The sequence below is a fragment of the Enoplosus armatus genome, chromosome 2 (genome assembly GCF_043641665.1).
Source record: "Enoplosus armatus isolate fEnoArm2 chromosome 2, fEnoArm2.hap1, whole genome shotgun sequence".
Classification (NCBI taxonomy): domain Eukaryota; kingdom Metazoa; phylum Chordata; class Actinopteri; order Centrarchiformes; family Enoplosidae; genus Enoplosus; species Enoplosus armatus.
This window is the reverse complement of record NC_092181.1, coordinates 21591364-21608504: the sequence shown is the minus strand read 5'-3', so window position 1 is coordinate 21608504 and position 17141 is coordinate 21591364. Positions and strand designations below refer to the sequence as shown.

The following is a 17141-nucleotide window of genomic DNA, read 5'->3' as shown; positions in this document are numbered from 1 at the left end:
CATTTGGACTGTGGGAAAGGGATAAGTGCGTGTGTGTGTGTACATTTCCATGTGTGTTTAAATAGGTGTAGGGGTGTTTCGGTTTGAGGGAGAGCATGTGTGCACATGCCTATGTGTTAGTTTGCTTGTGAAAAGTGTTGCTTAATGTGTTTACATGCACACTAATAATTCATTTATAACCAGACTAAGGTCACATCTTAATTGTTGCTTCTGTCATATAACATTTGACCAGAGCTTAAATTGGAGTTGGCATAACCTGGTTGACGGATATAAAGGGGACCCCTAAGGGCCATTCCTTTCTTTTTTTATACCATATAAGCATGAAAAACGCCACAAAGTGAATGTGATGCAAAGCAATGTTAAACAAACAAAGTGGTTTTGCTGTAATTTTTAAGGTGACAATAAAAATGCTCTCATGTTACAACTAATGAATGAGAACATTTGCATCAGTTTTTAACATAAAAACAAAGTTCCTCTATTTTCCGTGTCTTATGTTGTTAAGTTTCTGATGGCAGCGACATCATCCTAATATAGTAGTTACCTTGTTTGGTAAGTGTGATGAAGTTATGGTGTGAATTTAAACAAACTGATTGATCCTGATCAGGCAATATTTTCATATGCTGTCATTTTGTTGCTTTAAAAAAAAAGAGTGGGGACAAAAACAAAACGCTCAGAGGTCAAACTCTAGAGAAATATGAGGAAGGATAATGAAACAACACTGTATTATTTGGCTAACTTGCACATGTGAGGCCCCATTATTTCAACAAGCACACAATATAAGGCAGTGAAGGGCAACATAAACACACAATCTTCCATCTTCCAGACAATGGAAACTCTGACAATCTTCATAATAACAACCATTTCCATGGCTGTGTTATCTGCCTGTATAACCTTGATAAGGTATTATCTGAAACTCATAAAAGTGAATCATGGTATAAGCACACCTGGGTCATTACCGGGTATGGGTGTTGTCCATTTTCTACAATGAGTCTGAATCTATAACACCCTTAGTTACTGGTGGCCCAGATAAGGGAGCCTCCACACAACCATACAAATAAGTACAGATTTCAAAGGTTCAATTAGTTAACATAGACATATCTCTTTGCTGCTGCTGCCTTCACTGTTCTCTCGCTGTAACCTGATGAACTGCTATGAAGTAGTGTAACTGAGAGCAGCCATGCCTTGGGTAACGACAGATATCTCAAAAAAGAGATAGCACTCCAAATGACTTGTCACAAAATGCACAAATTCAACACGGCAGGGGAATTTGAGGGTACAGCTCATTTATTCTCTCACCCTGCTTTAATTTAGCATCCCTGCATTTTCAGCCTGGGATCCTCTCTTGTCATTAGTCATCATTATAGCTCTCTCAACTTAGCTTGAGGCATGTAATAAGAAGGGTAGGCAGGCAAAGGAAAAATAGGTAGCTCTCCAAATGTTTCCTAAAGCCAAGAGTCCCATGGCAAAAGTAACATCGACCAGTATATCCAGAATGCAAATTAGATGACTCTGTATTGTCAGCTTTAAGCCATCAGTTTGATTATAGAGAGAGAGAAACACAACTTAACGCAATCACAATAATTTAAAAATAAAATAACACGGTAATGACAACTTACAGTGGATAGTAAAGATCGCAACTGGGAGAAAACATGCGCAGGAAATTGCAAATGTTAGACATAAATAAGAAACGCTGATGCTTATGTGAGCCATCCTGAGAAGAGATGCGTAAGGATAGGAGGATAAATGTTTTGGACACCCGCAGAGAGGGAATTAGTGGATAAAGGGGACATTAAATAGAGAACGTTTAAGATGAGAATGAATGAGAAGGTGAAAATGGTTAGAGAGGTTGGTGTGAGGAGGTACAGTCATGTGCATACATGCACACGAGCTAATAAGACAAAGAGAAAACGGGAAAGTATGAGACATCTTTTGTGCCTCTGCCAAGGAGATGCCCATGCTTGAGTGCTTCTCTGTTTGACTGGCAGACACCAGCGTAGCAGAACATTTCTACTTTCACCAGGGTCGTGCTTTTTGCTCACAGTTCTCCGCCTCGTATCTATCAGCAATACAGGAGATAACTTCATATTTTGCAGTTGAAAACATGCAACATGAATGCAACTGCAAGTGGAATGTCGCTGTCCACACTTAGGCCTTTTCAAACTAAATGTCAATGCGAACTCGCACACTTAAAGAGATTTCTGTTCACATTTATCTCTGAAGAGACACTCAAAAACGGATACAAACTTTACCTTCAATGTGTAAAACAGCACAGAATATGAAAAGCTATCCATGCCATGGCCTTTGGCTGAACAGTTACTAACAAAACACATGAAAGGTGAATCTTAAGAATTTAGTTGCCACACCCATCCCATATACCTAGCCTACCCACTAAGGCAGAAGCAAAACCTGCCCTTAGGCCACAAGGAAAAAAAAAAACAGACCATGCAACAGCCTCTGCCAGATTTGCTTTCCGCTTTTTTTCACTGGCTCTTTTCTTTTCCCTTCGGCTTTGTTCTTCAAAGTTACTTGAGCACAGTGGCAGTGCGAGGGAGTCTTCAGACAGGCAGAGGATTTTGAATTATCAAGGCCAAGAGGTATTTTACGTATGAGTGTACTTAAAGCAACGTCCTGTACAGATACACAATGAGTTCATTCTATAACAACTTACAGTCACGGAGAGGGCACAGTTTGCAACAGTTTGAAGAGGGTGAAATTTGCTTTTGAAAAGCTGCGTGAAACTGTTCACTGCATGTCACAAGTTGTCTAGTGAAATTAAGTACATAATACAGTATATGCTGTCAATACAGGATTAAGACTCACAAAATCCAGATTGTCTCTCGTACTGATTTTCACATTTTCGCCCTGACTCTGGAAACTTGCATTTGATCATTAACCATTCACCCAAAATGTTGTGATGTGTTGCCAGTTCAACGTACACCAGGACATCCTTGTTCATTCTGCAGCTGAAACGTGGGGCTTGCTTTGAACTACCTCAGTTAATTCCGCTCACCCCTACCCCACATTCCTCAGCCTTCTCAGGCCTCCAGCTCACATGCTTACATAAACTCTCTCGGTGTTTTCTCCCCCCTCTCTTTCCACTGCCCTGGCAAAATGCTTTAAATTCCACAACCACGTTGTATGGCCTAGTGTGATAGAAAGAGTCCTTAACTAAGCTTTCTGTTACCCAGCAACTTAATATCACATCATCCCAACGTTCCCAAACATCTGTAGCCACGATCCGTGCTTCAAAGACATTAAGCTTGTTGGTATTAATGCCTGAAACCTTTGAAAAATTCAAAGATCTAAAGTATGGTCCAAGGCAAAAATGTGTTTTGTTGTTGTTTATTAAAAGCACTGCCTGAAGCACTGATTTCATCATTTCATAGCAATGTGATGCGGCGGATTATTAGTCAAAGGCAAAAAAGTCTTAGTCACTCTTATATTCTTTTGTTCGTCCATTCAAAGACAATTTCTTTTCATGCCATCAGAGGAAAATGCATCTGGACTGGGTTGCACAGGCTATTCGTAATTATTGAGTTTGTGTTACAAAGTCCTTCACTACCAGCTAGTTTTAAACTAGTGATTTACCAAATCACTTAAATGCAGGTGATACTTTGAAACAAGTATTTCTGCATCTTTGCAGACATAAATAAAACAGTTTGTAGTATTCATAGCAGTTTAGCATAAGTGGGAAATATTTGATTATGCTAACCTAGCTAACATTAGTAGCTAATTTAGCAAAATGTTATTGGCGTAAAGGTTTGTTATTTGAGGTATCTTAGCAAAATGTAATTTTAAAAAGTGTAAAAAATTTTAATTCAGTTTACATCATCATTATTATCATTATTAATTTTGATGTTCAAAACTTGTCTCTTTAACTCTTCACTCTCGACGGGTTATATATTAGCAAGCTAACGTTAGTTTTGTCGGTTAATTCAGATAGCTATGCAACAGTTACATCTGGCAGTTAGTCGGTGTAAATATTTAGTAACAGCTAACCCCTACGTGAGAAAGTTTGTGTAGTGCAACCCATTTTAATTTAGTGATGTGCAAGTCTCCACTTTGTAAACACTTCCATTGCAGCTAAGCTAAGTTTGAACTTACATTGAGCAGATTATTTTAACAACATTTTGTTTACCCTGGTCGTCTATATTGTAATTAGATTCTAAATAATCTGATCTCAGTGATCATGGTCAGAGTTCTATTTTAAGATGATTTTTTTCTGCATTTCATGTTTCACTTACATGCATAAAATACTGTACATGTATTGCTATGGACAGGCTTACCATGGCTCTCTGACTCGCATTAATTCCTCTGTTTTGTATGAAGGGCACACAGGGGTCATAATAAATGAGGACAGGTCTTGGAAATAATCATAATGATGAAACAGTATCACACAAAAACCATGTCTGTCTTATCCCGGCCTATTGAGCCAGTGAGCCATTTCCACTTCATGCATCACTGTGCTCGCTGTATACTGTCAGTACTGGCAGAAAATGGCTGTCAACAGCTGGCATAAGGGAAAATGGTACTTAAGACAAGCTCCGTCATTTTACCAGCCTAACAATGGAGAACACTGATACTCTGTATATTAGTGCAATCCTATATTTTTGGGCATGTTTTCGCTTTTATTGGAGAGTGATGTGAGGAGGCAGACAGGAAAAGCGGGGAGAGATGGGGGCATGGCGTGCAACAAAGGTGACGGAACCAGCGACGTTGCAGTGAAATGGCACGCGCTGTAACCATTCGGCTAGCAAGGCACTCCTTGTTTGTTTGTTTTTTTAGTTGGACAACTGTTTCACAACCAGTACTGATAATGAGCTCAGAATTTCTTCAGCCATACTGTATGAAGAACTCATGTCTAAGGAAAACATCCAAACTATGTATTTGTGCACTGACTGCGAGTTAACTCTTGGAAAGAGACTGAAAAAAATCTTTTGATACAGTTGTTACATGTCTGTGATGTATGACTGAATGGGTTTTTCTTTCCTCGTTTAAAAAAAAATTGTCTATTAATTCCAGTTGAGATAGCTTTTGGGACTTAGCTGACGATACAAAGCTTCCATTGTTACTGGGAACGGCGTTATTTCAAAGGCCTTTGAACAGGCCTCGCAGCAATGCTCCTTGATTCAATATCACAGTATTATTTAGGAGCAGTTACTATACCTCCAAGCACTCTCTGCCTGTGCCTCTGATATCATTCATTTCTATACCCCACCCCTCTGAATATTTTTCTATCTTCCTACACTATAGTTCTCTCTATATTCCCATTGTATATGGTAACCCTGGCTGGCTTAAGGACTTTCAGCTGACAGCAAACAATTTCCAGAGGAGAGCATAATATGAGTGCAGGTTCATGCCATCCCCCCAGGTACTGCTCTAGTGACCTGCTGGCTTCCATCCATGAAGCCAACCCAATCACCGTAGTACATGATTTCAGCTAAATACTTCTTTTGCAGTTGGAACAAAAGTGGTAACATCAAAACATTATAAGTTTCAAAATGGCAGTATTTAAAGGAATAGCTTGATATTTTAGGGAATATACTTAATGCTTTTTCTTGCCGACAGTTAGATGATAAGATTGATATTACTCTCGTGTCTGGAGCTACAGCTAGCGGCCAGGAAGGTTAGCTTAGCATAAAGACTGGAAGCCGGGTAAACAGCTAAAACAAAAGCCACCTAATTAACACTTTACATATCTCGAGTCTCTGCTGGTAGCCTGGCAACCTCACTGTGACAACAGGATCCTAAACGAGTCACTACTCCTGGCCAAGAAACAAAACATAAAACTATCATAAAACCACAACTTCTCATTTTTACACCATGGTTTTTCTATGGATCAAACAAAATAAAAGGTATAATATGTTAATAGAGGTAGAGGTAGGTGTTGGGTTTCCCCGTGTCTGTCTTGATGCTAAGCTAGCCGACTGGTGGCGGTAGCTTGATATTTACTATGCAAACATGCGTGGTATCGATCTTCTCATCTAACTCTCGGCATGAAAGTAAATAAGCGAACTTCCCAATATGGATTATTATATTGTAAAGGCATTGATGTTGTTGTGTCCACCTATTAGAGTTATAACTACGTTTGCACTGACTTTGCAAGATTTGGCAAAAATAAATGTAGACTTACATTACTTAATGGTCTCATGGGAGTGTTGAGGTGGCCTGCTGGTTAAGACACATACCATGTATTTATACTTGTAAAGTCCCCAATTAGATTTTTGGCCGAGGACCTTTGTTGCATGTCATACACCCCCCTCTCTCCCATCACTTCTCTACTGTCTACCTTGGAATAAAGGCAAAAATGCCCCAAAAACTGTTGTTAAAATAGTACGGTATACCGACTGTACAGTAAATAGTCAGTATTGTGTTTAAATTAGTCAATGAAAAATAAATGTGACGGCTTAAATTGACAGATGAAAAGTTTTGGTATCAGCAAGCATGGCTATAAAAAATATTGTTTGACAGATAGGCAAATGTATTTTAGTACACCCACTTCACTGCACCTGAGTGTATTTGTGGTCAGAGCTGTCACTTGTCAAGTATAAGACAGCATGAAATTGGCTATAAATGTCTGAAATAGTCAATGAAATTTGAATAAAAAGGATAAAAGCATGTCAGTATCTCTTATATCTCTGCCATATCTTGGCTGAGAGAGCCCCTGTGGAAGATGCTCAGATGCGTCTGTGGGGAAGACGCTAATGTTTTCAAAATATCACTGCTGTTTGTGCTACTTAATGCTTTAAACTGCTGTTTTAGAACAGTGGTTTGGTTTAGCACTAGTGGCTTGAAGTATTAAATAATAACAAACTCAAACTATTAAATAAAACGTTTTTTCTGAGCATTGTATTTAATTAAATTAAATAAGCAAATGTCCGTAACATCATTATGGACTTCTGAATGTTTCTTGGCGCCCACTGTGAAAGACTGTAAAATCAGCATTACTATCCACAGTACATCAACAGGAATAGAGAGTATAGATCTAATAATTCATGAGAGTGTTAGGATGACAACAATTAACACACAATGAAGCACATCCTCTGCACAAGGCAGCCTTAAGTTTCTTTAAAAAGATTTAATGGACTGAGAGAACAACATACTTTTAACTGGGGAAAGTGTGTTTTTCATTTAGGAACCTACAATCAACTTTGTCCCGCTGCACATTCCTGGTCCCGTCTCCACAGTAACAGCACTCAAGCAAAGACTATTTGGAATCATGTGCCACTTAGCAGGCCCATTTTTATCTCAAACATATAGGCGCTGAATGGAATATTAGGGACAGAGGGTAACTGTTTTCAGTTTTAGCAAACAATACTTGATGTCAAAATACCGACCATGAAGAAATACAAGCACAGATCTTCAATATTGTCTAGAATCTGTTTACTCGAACAAGAGGACAGTGAAAAAACAAGTGAAGGACTGGCACTTTTTGTGGAAATGGAAAACACACTAACAGGACTCGCTATGCATCACACTGTTTCATTTGCTTTCACAAAGGACGCATTTACAGCACAGGCTGCAAACAGCTTCTAGTGAAAGGGCAATGCATATATTATCCAACAAGAAAGGGCAGAGCATACATTATACAATCAGCATCTGCGTCTCATCAAGACTGAACACACTCTGCTCTGGTCACCTTGTATCCTGGATCATTTCACTTGAAGCTGAGACGCAACTTGCTTTCAACACATTTTCAAAGAAAGTTGTGTTTAGCTCCACACCATCACCTCCACGGAAACGTAGCCTTGAGTTACTCTTTACTTTCAAGTGGAGATGCACAAAGTGATTGTCCTGTGACTCCTACGTTAGTTGATATTCACTCTAAGATTGGATGATAACATTTACATCACAGTATATTGATCTTAATAAGACAGACCGATCCATCTTGTCACCTACATCCATGGACGCACGTTTGTACGTAACGGAATTCAATATTTGCAGACGATAGTTAGGTATAATAAAATAGGTAATAAATATAGGTATAAAACTAGGCTTAACAGCAGTGTAGCTTTACTATTCCCATATTTTGTATCAACCAACATCCCTCCAGACCCCTTGAACTATGCAGCAAATTTACTATTACAGATCTAGGGTATTCAATTTAAGGGATTTAATAGCAGATTGTAGTTAGTCATTCTTGAGTAGAAAAGCCAATTGCATCACTGTCCCAAATCCTTCAATTCAAACACTCAAGACATCTTTTATCAAAAATTACTCCATCCTGCAGCCTGAGATGAAGTCCTGCAATGGCTGAAAAAGGCCTCCTGTGAATGTGGCCCTTTCCCACATTCCTGCAATGGTCTACCTGAGCTTCAGGCTCAGCTTCCTGATTTGCACAATCTCCCTTAGTCATCCCGGATGATAGGCAATAAAAATAAAACCCATCTGTTATATCTGTTGATTATTGCCTAATCTAAGGTGTGTCAGGCTGAATGTGAGTCATGTTAAAAGCAATTAAATTCAAGTTCATCATGATAAGCATTGTTTTATTGCTAGTCTGATTCGACTAGCACAGTAAACTGACCTGGGATGGGCTCAGATTTTTTCACTTGGCAACTGTTGGTAATATTTGTATATCTTACCGTCTTTGAAAACCTAGTTGACCCTGTATTGGCACATACTTCTTTGGCTATATTTAATTTGTGGGGCCTGCCCAAGGAGTTATAATCCTCACAAATTTCTTCACTACTGACCCACATACAATATGAAATGCTCTTTTGGATTACTCTACAGCCACACTGTCAGCTTGAGGGTGTGTGTCCAGCGGGGGAGTGCTAGCATCTTTAGAAATTGTTTTCCATGGTTTTAGAGCGCCAGCTGCAAAGCCTTTCTGAAGAGAAAATAGGTTAAAAATGTCATTTGCCACACTTGCGTCTTAAAAATTGGCATGAGCCTTTGAAAACCCATATCGGTTGACCTCTAGTGCCCCAACATGTAAAGCTGTAGCTAGCCATTTATGGCATACAAGCCCTCACAAGTAAACTGTGTGCTTCCTCCCTTGCACGAAATGGTGGAGAAACAAAGTGCACTGGTGGCTGGTGATGGAACTCAAACCTCTTGCAAACTATGAGATGCAGATATATTTCTCAAAAGTTAGCTGAATAACTCAGGACTAAAAGTTAATGCTGGACTTACATCCAACAGCAGAATGTCCAGTTTGCTCCGTTTACGCTGAGTCTCCACGTTGAATACTTGAAACATAAGCACTTGGAGAGCTTTTAAGGTTTGTTTTGTTGCTCGGAGTGTTTTAGCTCCCCATCTGTCAGAAATCACTTGACTATAAGCAAATTTTCAGATTAATGGCAGGAATGGTAAATTTGGTCTACAGCATGGGAAGGGGCCCAGAAAAGAGTCTTGATAAGAGTAAGTTTAAATTAAGATGGCACCGAGCCAGTGACCACAGCGCTTTTAATAACACAGAGAATGTCTGGGCAAACAGTTGCCATGGACTCCCAGAGCAGTCTGACAGAAAATGAGCCATATCTGGAGAAGAGGACGTGGCTTGCATGCAAGGGTTTTACTTGCTGAAACTGATGTAAATGAGAAAAGGTTGGCATTCAATTAACACCAATCAGGGACACCACTTTTAAATTTAATCGCTATGTCTCAAACAAATAACTTGTTTGTTCCTTGCGTGGTTTGGGAACGTCAGTTAAGTGGGTAGCAAGCATGGCCTGTTCTAAAATACAATCTTTGTACAGATTTGTTAGCTACACCTACTCTATGAGAATCACTCTCAGCCTTCTTGCATCAACCACCACAGAGTGCACTGCTTTCTACCACAACACTTCTTTATCCACAAAGTAGTGTTGCTGTTACTGTGTTATTGTGGATGCCACTTTAAGAGGAATAGCTGAAAGAATAGTGATTTGTACTGTGGTGATAGAACAAACAACACTACAACATAGATGAAACCATGCAATAGACTGATTTACACTTAAACACAACTGCATGGGTTTAGAATTAAAAGCACCAAGTAAAACAGAAAAAGACGTGAACAGTCTTCCCTCCCTCCTTCCCACTCTCAAAAACAGATTCCATAACTGAAGGTGTGTGGCTCCTGGCATTTTTCCTCACACCACTTATTCATTTGTTTTCTAATTTTAAACCATTTTAAAACATTCTGGTTAAGATTCACAACATGCAGCTGCAGCACAGAGTATATAGCGGGGTGTGCACCCATGCTTATATTTTCCTTTTAGAAGCAAAATATTCCAAATGCATATGGTAGCCTTAAAAACCGCACCCTTCATCTAGTGAAATCATAGGAGGGGCATTACCACCTTGGCTGTATTTAGTTGTCTACTGACCTCAGATGTAATCCATAATAACAGGACCCAACCCAGGACAATCCTATCATTGCACCTCCTGATAATCACTTAATATAGGCCTCTGGGATTAAGTAGAAGATCAGACCTGGCTCCCTGAATCTGTATCCCACACAGGATTAGAGTTAGACATGGACTATCCACTGGCCTGCGTGTGGCCCTATCAACACTAATACTGTAATACCGCAGTCCATTTTAAATCTACACTCCTTCCTTGCAAAATTCAACCTCCATTACAATCAATTTAGTACAGAAATAGGACAAACCTGAACTAAAACAACATAGAACAGCACTTGTAATTATTGTTTAGATGCATAAACAGTCACTAGTTCAAGCTTTAAATATCAGCATCTCTGTTCATGAAACAAAATCTTATTACGAATCAGACATCCAACCGCAACAACAACAAACAATCACAAACACACCACAGCTGACACACAGGCCTGGAGGACAGATCCTTCATAAAGGCTCATCTCCTCACGCTAAATTTACCAGGCACAAAAAAGCATTTCCTAACAAGTTCACTGAGAAGTCAAAAATATATGATTCATAATAAACATTAAACTAAAGATATAAATTGTTGTAGGAAGTAACAGTAAAAGTCAGCAGCAGACTGATAAATTGCATTTCCAGTTTTCTTCTATGTAGATATGAACCTTTGAGGTTACACGTGCCAAGAGAAATCAATGTATTATGCATTAAGTTTCACTGCCTCATTTAGACATTAAATATGTATAATGCAGAGAGAAATTTAATTTCAAACAGGGAAAAAAAAGTCACATAAGGCACTGGAGAGTGTAGTTACCAAGTTTAAAAAGGAGGGCAGCGAGCCAAGTCTGAAATATCCAAATCAGGTGATTGCTAAGTTTTTGGGTAGGAAGTCCTGGAATTCCAGGCTGCTTATTTTGAGCTAATTTGAGTCAGCTGTTAAATCATTCAGGGTAGCAGAGCAAGTATTAACATATTTTCACCAACATAATAAGAAACCTCCAAGCAAATCCTGCCTTCAGTACAATACCGAAAATATGACTGCTATAAAAAAATATTTTAACCTTGGGTCCAACAGACCATTTTCCAAAATGAAATTAATTTAAAAAGGAGTATGTATTTATACAGTGAGTGCATGACTGCAGAAGGGGGAGGTTAAATCACTGGGAATCTTCTAAGTACCACAGCAACTACTCAGGAATGTCCACACAGGTCTGAGAGACAGCTGGTCCATCTGTTCCTGCCGTCAATTCTCCCAAAGAAGAAAAATGACTGGAATCAAGAACCTTACCCGTCTCCCGGAAGACTCCCTTTACCTCATTGTTCCACACAGTGACATGACTGAATAAACTCTAGCTGCATAAAAGTTTCCTTATGCAAGCTATTATATTTCATGATGGTGGATGCCCATTTCAGATTTTAACAAAAGCTTCACATAGTTCTAGAGTGACAATGAGAAAAGAGACTCACCAGTTTCCTCATCTATAGTAAATATCCCCAGGCCGGATCCATCTCGTATGGAGTATCGAATCTCTCCATCTTGCCCTTTGTCTTCATCTTCAGCGGTTACAGTCATCACAGAAGTCCCAACGAGTGCATCCTCTTTTATAAATCCCCTTTCCACAAACGATCGGAACAAAGGCCTGTACAGATTCTCGTTCACATCCACCACGTCCACCTCAATGAAACAGGTTGACGACAAGGATATGGGCTTCCCTTTGTCTTTAGCTTTTGCGGTCAGATTGTACACTTGTTTTGTCTCATAATCAAGATTTTGCACAATCCGCACAGCACCGCTGAGTTTGTCCACTTCAAAGTTCCCGTCTCCGTTATCAATAAGGCTGTATCGTACCTGACTGGACGGTCCAATATCGGGATCATGAGCCTCCAGCCACATGATTACAGTACCGATGGGAAGGTCTTCCCTCACCTTCACGCGATAGTTAGGGGGGACAAACTTAGGTGGATTATCATTCACATCTTCCAAGGTGATTTTAAGCGGCACTGTGGACACTAACTGAGGCTCGTTCACTGCCTGGTCATGCGCCGCGATCTTCAAGATATAAACTGGATGGAGCTCACGATCCAACGGCTTTGTCACAGTCACCACGCCGGTCTCCTCATTGATCGCAAAATGATCTGTGCCTCCCAAAACTGAATACTTCACGACTCCATTATCTCCTTGATCCTTGTCTGTCGAATCCACCTGGATAATTTCCGTCCCAACAGGTGTGCTCTCACTCAGTTCAACTGAATACGAGGCTTGCAAAAATTGAGGGCTATTATCATTGGCATCTATGACCTTAACACCCAAGAGACGGGATGAGGATTTCTGTGGTATGCCAAGATCATAAACTGTGATGTTGAGGGTGTAGTAGTCTGTTGTTTCCCTGTCAAGAGGAGAATAAACCAAAAGCCAGCCGGTTTCCATATCTACTATGAAGCGGCTTTCTGTGTCTCCTCCTGAAATAACATACACAAGTTTCCCATTGAAGCCACTATCTGCGTCTGTGGCACTTAGATGGACAATCCGGGCCCCAACAGGGAGGTCCTCTTTAACTTCAATAACACTGGGAAAAGACTCTCCATACTGAGGAGTGTACCGGTTGACTGAGTGAATGTCCATTAAGTTGTCATCCGGCTCAGTTTGGGTGTGGATTTTGCTGCCTTGAAGTAGCTTCTCAGCCAACATAGTGGCAACACCAGTTTCAACACATTTTAGCTGGACAGGCTTGCGTGCCGTGATGACAGTTATGTTCATGATCATTGGCCGAGTCTCGTGTTCGCCATCCGTCGCAATGATTTGTAAACTATGGAAGGATACTTTAGCTGCCTCTCCCTCACTCAGCGTGTGCTTCAGTGAAAGCACGCCTGAGTTTGGGTTCAGTTCAAACAGATCAAGATCATTCCCAGCTTTAATAATGTACCGTACAAGCTGCAGTTCGTCAGCATCTATTGCAGACACTGTTGTTATCTGCTCTCCCACGCCGTGATCTCTCGGCACAGTCACTTCACAGTCTACATTTTCAAACAAGGGCTTATTGTCATTCAGGTTATTTAATGTTATGGTGACTGATGCCTCCACCTCTCGCCGGAAAGGGGATCCCCAATCTGATGCCCTGACTCTGAGATTGTAAATCCTTGGCATGAGCTCATAATCTAGGACCTCTGAGGTGCTGATGACACCAGAGAAGTAGTCGATGACAAACGGTTGAGGGGTCAGATTGGTAATGCTGTAGGTCACATAGCCGTTCTCGCCTCTGTCTAGATCAGTGGCTTTCACCGTTACCACACTAGTCCCTGTGGGTACATTCTCATCAACACTGGCTTTGTAAGATGTCTGCTGGAACTCAGGTGCATTGTTGTTCACATCAGTCACGTAAACGATCACTTTTGTTGCTGCTTTTTTGTCACTGGTGATCACGTCCAGCTCAAATTGGGGAGCAAAATCAGCATTGATTGGTCCTGCAGTGCTGATTAAGCCAGTATCTGGATTGATAGCAAATCGGTTCTTGTCAGATTTGTGTCTAAAGGCGTATTTTAGCTGTGGATACTTTGGCACGGCTGTTACCATAGTGACAGGTGTGTGAAGTGGGGCAAATTCACTCAGATTGACTCGGTAAACTGCCTTTTCAAATACAGGAGGGCCCACTTTGAACTGTGCAGAAGTGACATGTACCAATTTAGCAGATGAAAATTGAGGGGGGCTGCCTTTGTCTTTTGCCTGTAAAGTGAGGTTGTATCCAAAAGGCTGGCTGTCCCAGTCTACATCTTTGACTGCTTTTATTTTATACTCTTTGCTCCCGGGGCTGGTTCTCACAGCTTTGAACTGCTGAAGTGGGTCACCGGCCACAATACTCAATGAGGCTATCTCTCCATTTGGTCCCTGGTCACTGTCCTCCACTGTCACAATAGCGTAGGTGGGGTCATGGTCTGCATCTGAGGGGGCCAAAGTTACGGCGGTGATTACAGGTGCATGCTCATTGGCCTGCTCCACCCTCACTGTGAGTTTGGCCATGCTACTGAAGCCACTGCTGCCGTACAGCTTCATCCCTCTGTCCACTGCAAGGATCTCCAACTCGTACAGCTTTGTCTCAGAGTAGTCGAGTTTGCCAGTCAGCGTCACCACGCCGCTTGTCGGATGAACTGCAAACATGTCCGTCCACTCTCTGAAACTATAGTAGTATTCTCCATTCGTACCGATATCTGCATCCGTTGCCGTGACCTTGGCCACACTCGAGCGTATGGCCGTGTTCTCTGGCAGAGAGATGCTATAGGATGTTGGCGAGAAGAGAGGCCTCAGATCATTGGTGTCCAGTACCTGCACCTTAACTCTAGTGCGACACTCCAAATTAGTGCTCCTCTCTGTAGCTTTAACAGTCAGCATGTAGTGGTCTTTCACCTCCCGGTTCAGAATGGCAGTGCTGCCTCCTTTGGTCCTTATTCGCAAAAAACTGAAATCTCCCAGCAGGTAGTCCTCTGCTTTGAATAAGTTCTCATTGTCTCCAGAGATGATTTTGTACCGTATCTCCCAGCCTGGGTCTGTGATATACATCCCCATCTTGGTGTGGCTCTCCAAGTAAGTCTTAGCAGCAGAGTTCTCATATATTGTGGCATTGTAAACAGAGTGGGTGAACTGCATGGAGGCGGCCCTCACCATCCTTTGGTTCCCTGCGCAGCCACAGAGGAGCTGCAGGAGCAGCACAAGCAGTGAAACCATCTGCTTCCCCATTATCGTACCGTGATCTTCACAGAACCACCTGGAAACAAACAAAATGTGACTGTTAGTATTATAACATTTTATCATGAAAATACATTTAATACACAAGACTAACTAATTACAATTAATACCATAAAAATAGCAAATAACCACACAAAATCATCATTTTCTACTATGGAAAGTCTAAATGCTGAACACCGTAGTCCTTTCTTCACTGTGCACTTTCCCAGACTCCTTTGAATATCATGACAAGTGATGGCTGGGCTGATAAATGGCTAAATAGGTTCCATGTGGAAATAAGATAAAAGCGGAGCGGTCAGTCAGGTGATGAGATCTAAGCCTGCACTGCTCCCATGTCTGCACAATGCCAGACGCCAACTATGTGCGCTTCATAACAGCGGAGCCTAATTTATCCAAAATCACTTTAATAAGCTCGGAAAAAGATCTGGCAATAAGAAAACATGTAAATCTTTAATTTCCTTGTTGACGCAAACATATGTTAAATGTAAGACTGCACATTTAATGCTGCTTTGTTTCTCTCATAGAAATGCAATACAATTACCCACTGAGGATTTAAAAAAAAACAAGCAGCAAAAACTGTCATACAATAACTTACAATTATACAGAACTTTTCTGCCAGTAAAACCGGCAGTTACACAAATACAGAAAAACCAAACACAAGGGTGCTGATTTCTATCTAATCGAGATACAATCACTGCTAAAGCCAGAGGGGAGATGAAACTGCTTTAAAATTGCACATTCATTCGTTTACAGCCGCTTTACAACGTCTCGGGCTGCGTGGGAGTCCGTACAAAGACAAATAAAAGCAAGACGTTGCCATGTCTGCGCAAGAGTGCCGTGTATAAAACCTACATTATTTACCTTTGGCGTGTCAAACTGACCCGAGCAGGGTTTACTTATTAATGCTTTAGGCTATGTGGGGTTAATAAGTGACAGAGTCTGGCTAAAGTCACCTTAAATCTGAAACTATCGCCTGCAGGTACAAAAGAACCATCTGCTTGTGGCGACCATTGTAAAAAAAAAAAAAAAAAAAAAAAAAAATCCAAGAAAAACTAAAACTAGTTTGTTTTTTTTACACACACAACAAAAAAAAGATTTTGCATTTGCAAAAGACGGTTTCTCTGCAACCTCTGAGTAAAATGTTTGAAGAAGATAAGTTAGGTGCCCCCAGACTATTTCATTTCTAACCCCATCCCCCAACTCAAGCCATTCACCTCATGAAACGATGGCAGCCGTGCGCTGAGCAGAAATCTGCTCCAAAAACCACCCCACACACTTTACCAACGCAACACAAAACAACGCATAAACTACCGTCCGCATGAATGATACACATTAAACTCCCCCGTGATAGCAAAGACGACACTAAATCAATAGTTTTGTTGAGGCTAAACTTCCCCAAAAGAGACAGAGAAAGCAGCGGCGGCTGGGCTCTTTCACAGCCCGCAGCTCACAATAGCCGAGCTAACCCTCTCTCAACTTTTTTACACGTTACACAGATGGCGAAGCTAAAACCGCCGCTCGCTTCAAAAGCACCGCCGGGCACAAAAACAACGATTCACATACCTCTTCTATTATTAATCTTGTATATTCGGAGGTTTTGCATGTAGTTTAAGTAGTCCAAATCTCGGCATGGTAATACGTGGACTTGTCTCCTCTCCGTTACTCCATCTACCGCCACCAGGCAGCCTCTCTCTCTCTTTCCACTCGCTGCTTCGCTTTCTCTCCCACACTGGATCTGCCCGGTATCTCTCCGCGCTGCGCACGTCCGGATCTACTTACCGGCTGGCAGCAGGATAAAACCTCTCCGCTCTGAACCCGGGACCAGGGCTGCCTGCTCTGATTTACCGCGGCTGCATTGCATATTATTTATCTCAAATATTATGAAAAATGCCAAAAGGCTGTGCTCAGCTAAACCACATTAATCTTAAATCTCGTAACCACCACATCACCTATATAGCCCCCAAGGTAGCCTTTTCTTTATTAAGGGCGTCCTTTCACGGAAATGATTTGCTTCTTAAACTTTCAAACCCTGTACATCCACTCGTGAGGACATGTTGAGTGTTGCTATACCTGCAGTATAT

General features: G+C 41.1%; 1 protein-coding gene across 1 annotated transcript in view; it reads right to left on the bottom strand.

Moving 5' to 3' along the window:
* Positions 1 to 16639, bottom strand: part of fat1a (FAT atypical cadherin 1a) — a 73372-nt gene extending 56733 nt beyond the window's left edge. Inside the window, exons 1-2 of the mRNA XM_070915065.1 lie at positions 16624 to 16639; positions 11790 to 15079 (exon numbers count right to left, since the gene is read on the bottom strand). Of these exons, the coding sequence (XP_070771166.1) occupies positions 11790 to 15051 (3262 nt within the window). The 5' untranslated portion in view covers positions 15052 to 15079; positions 16624 to 16639. The remainder of the gene's footprint in view (positions 1 to 11789; positions 15080 to 16623) is intronic.
* Positions 16640 to 17141: the final 502 nt, after the last annotated feature.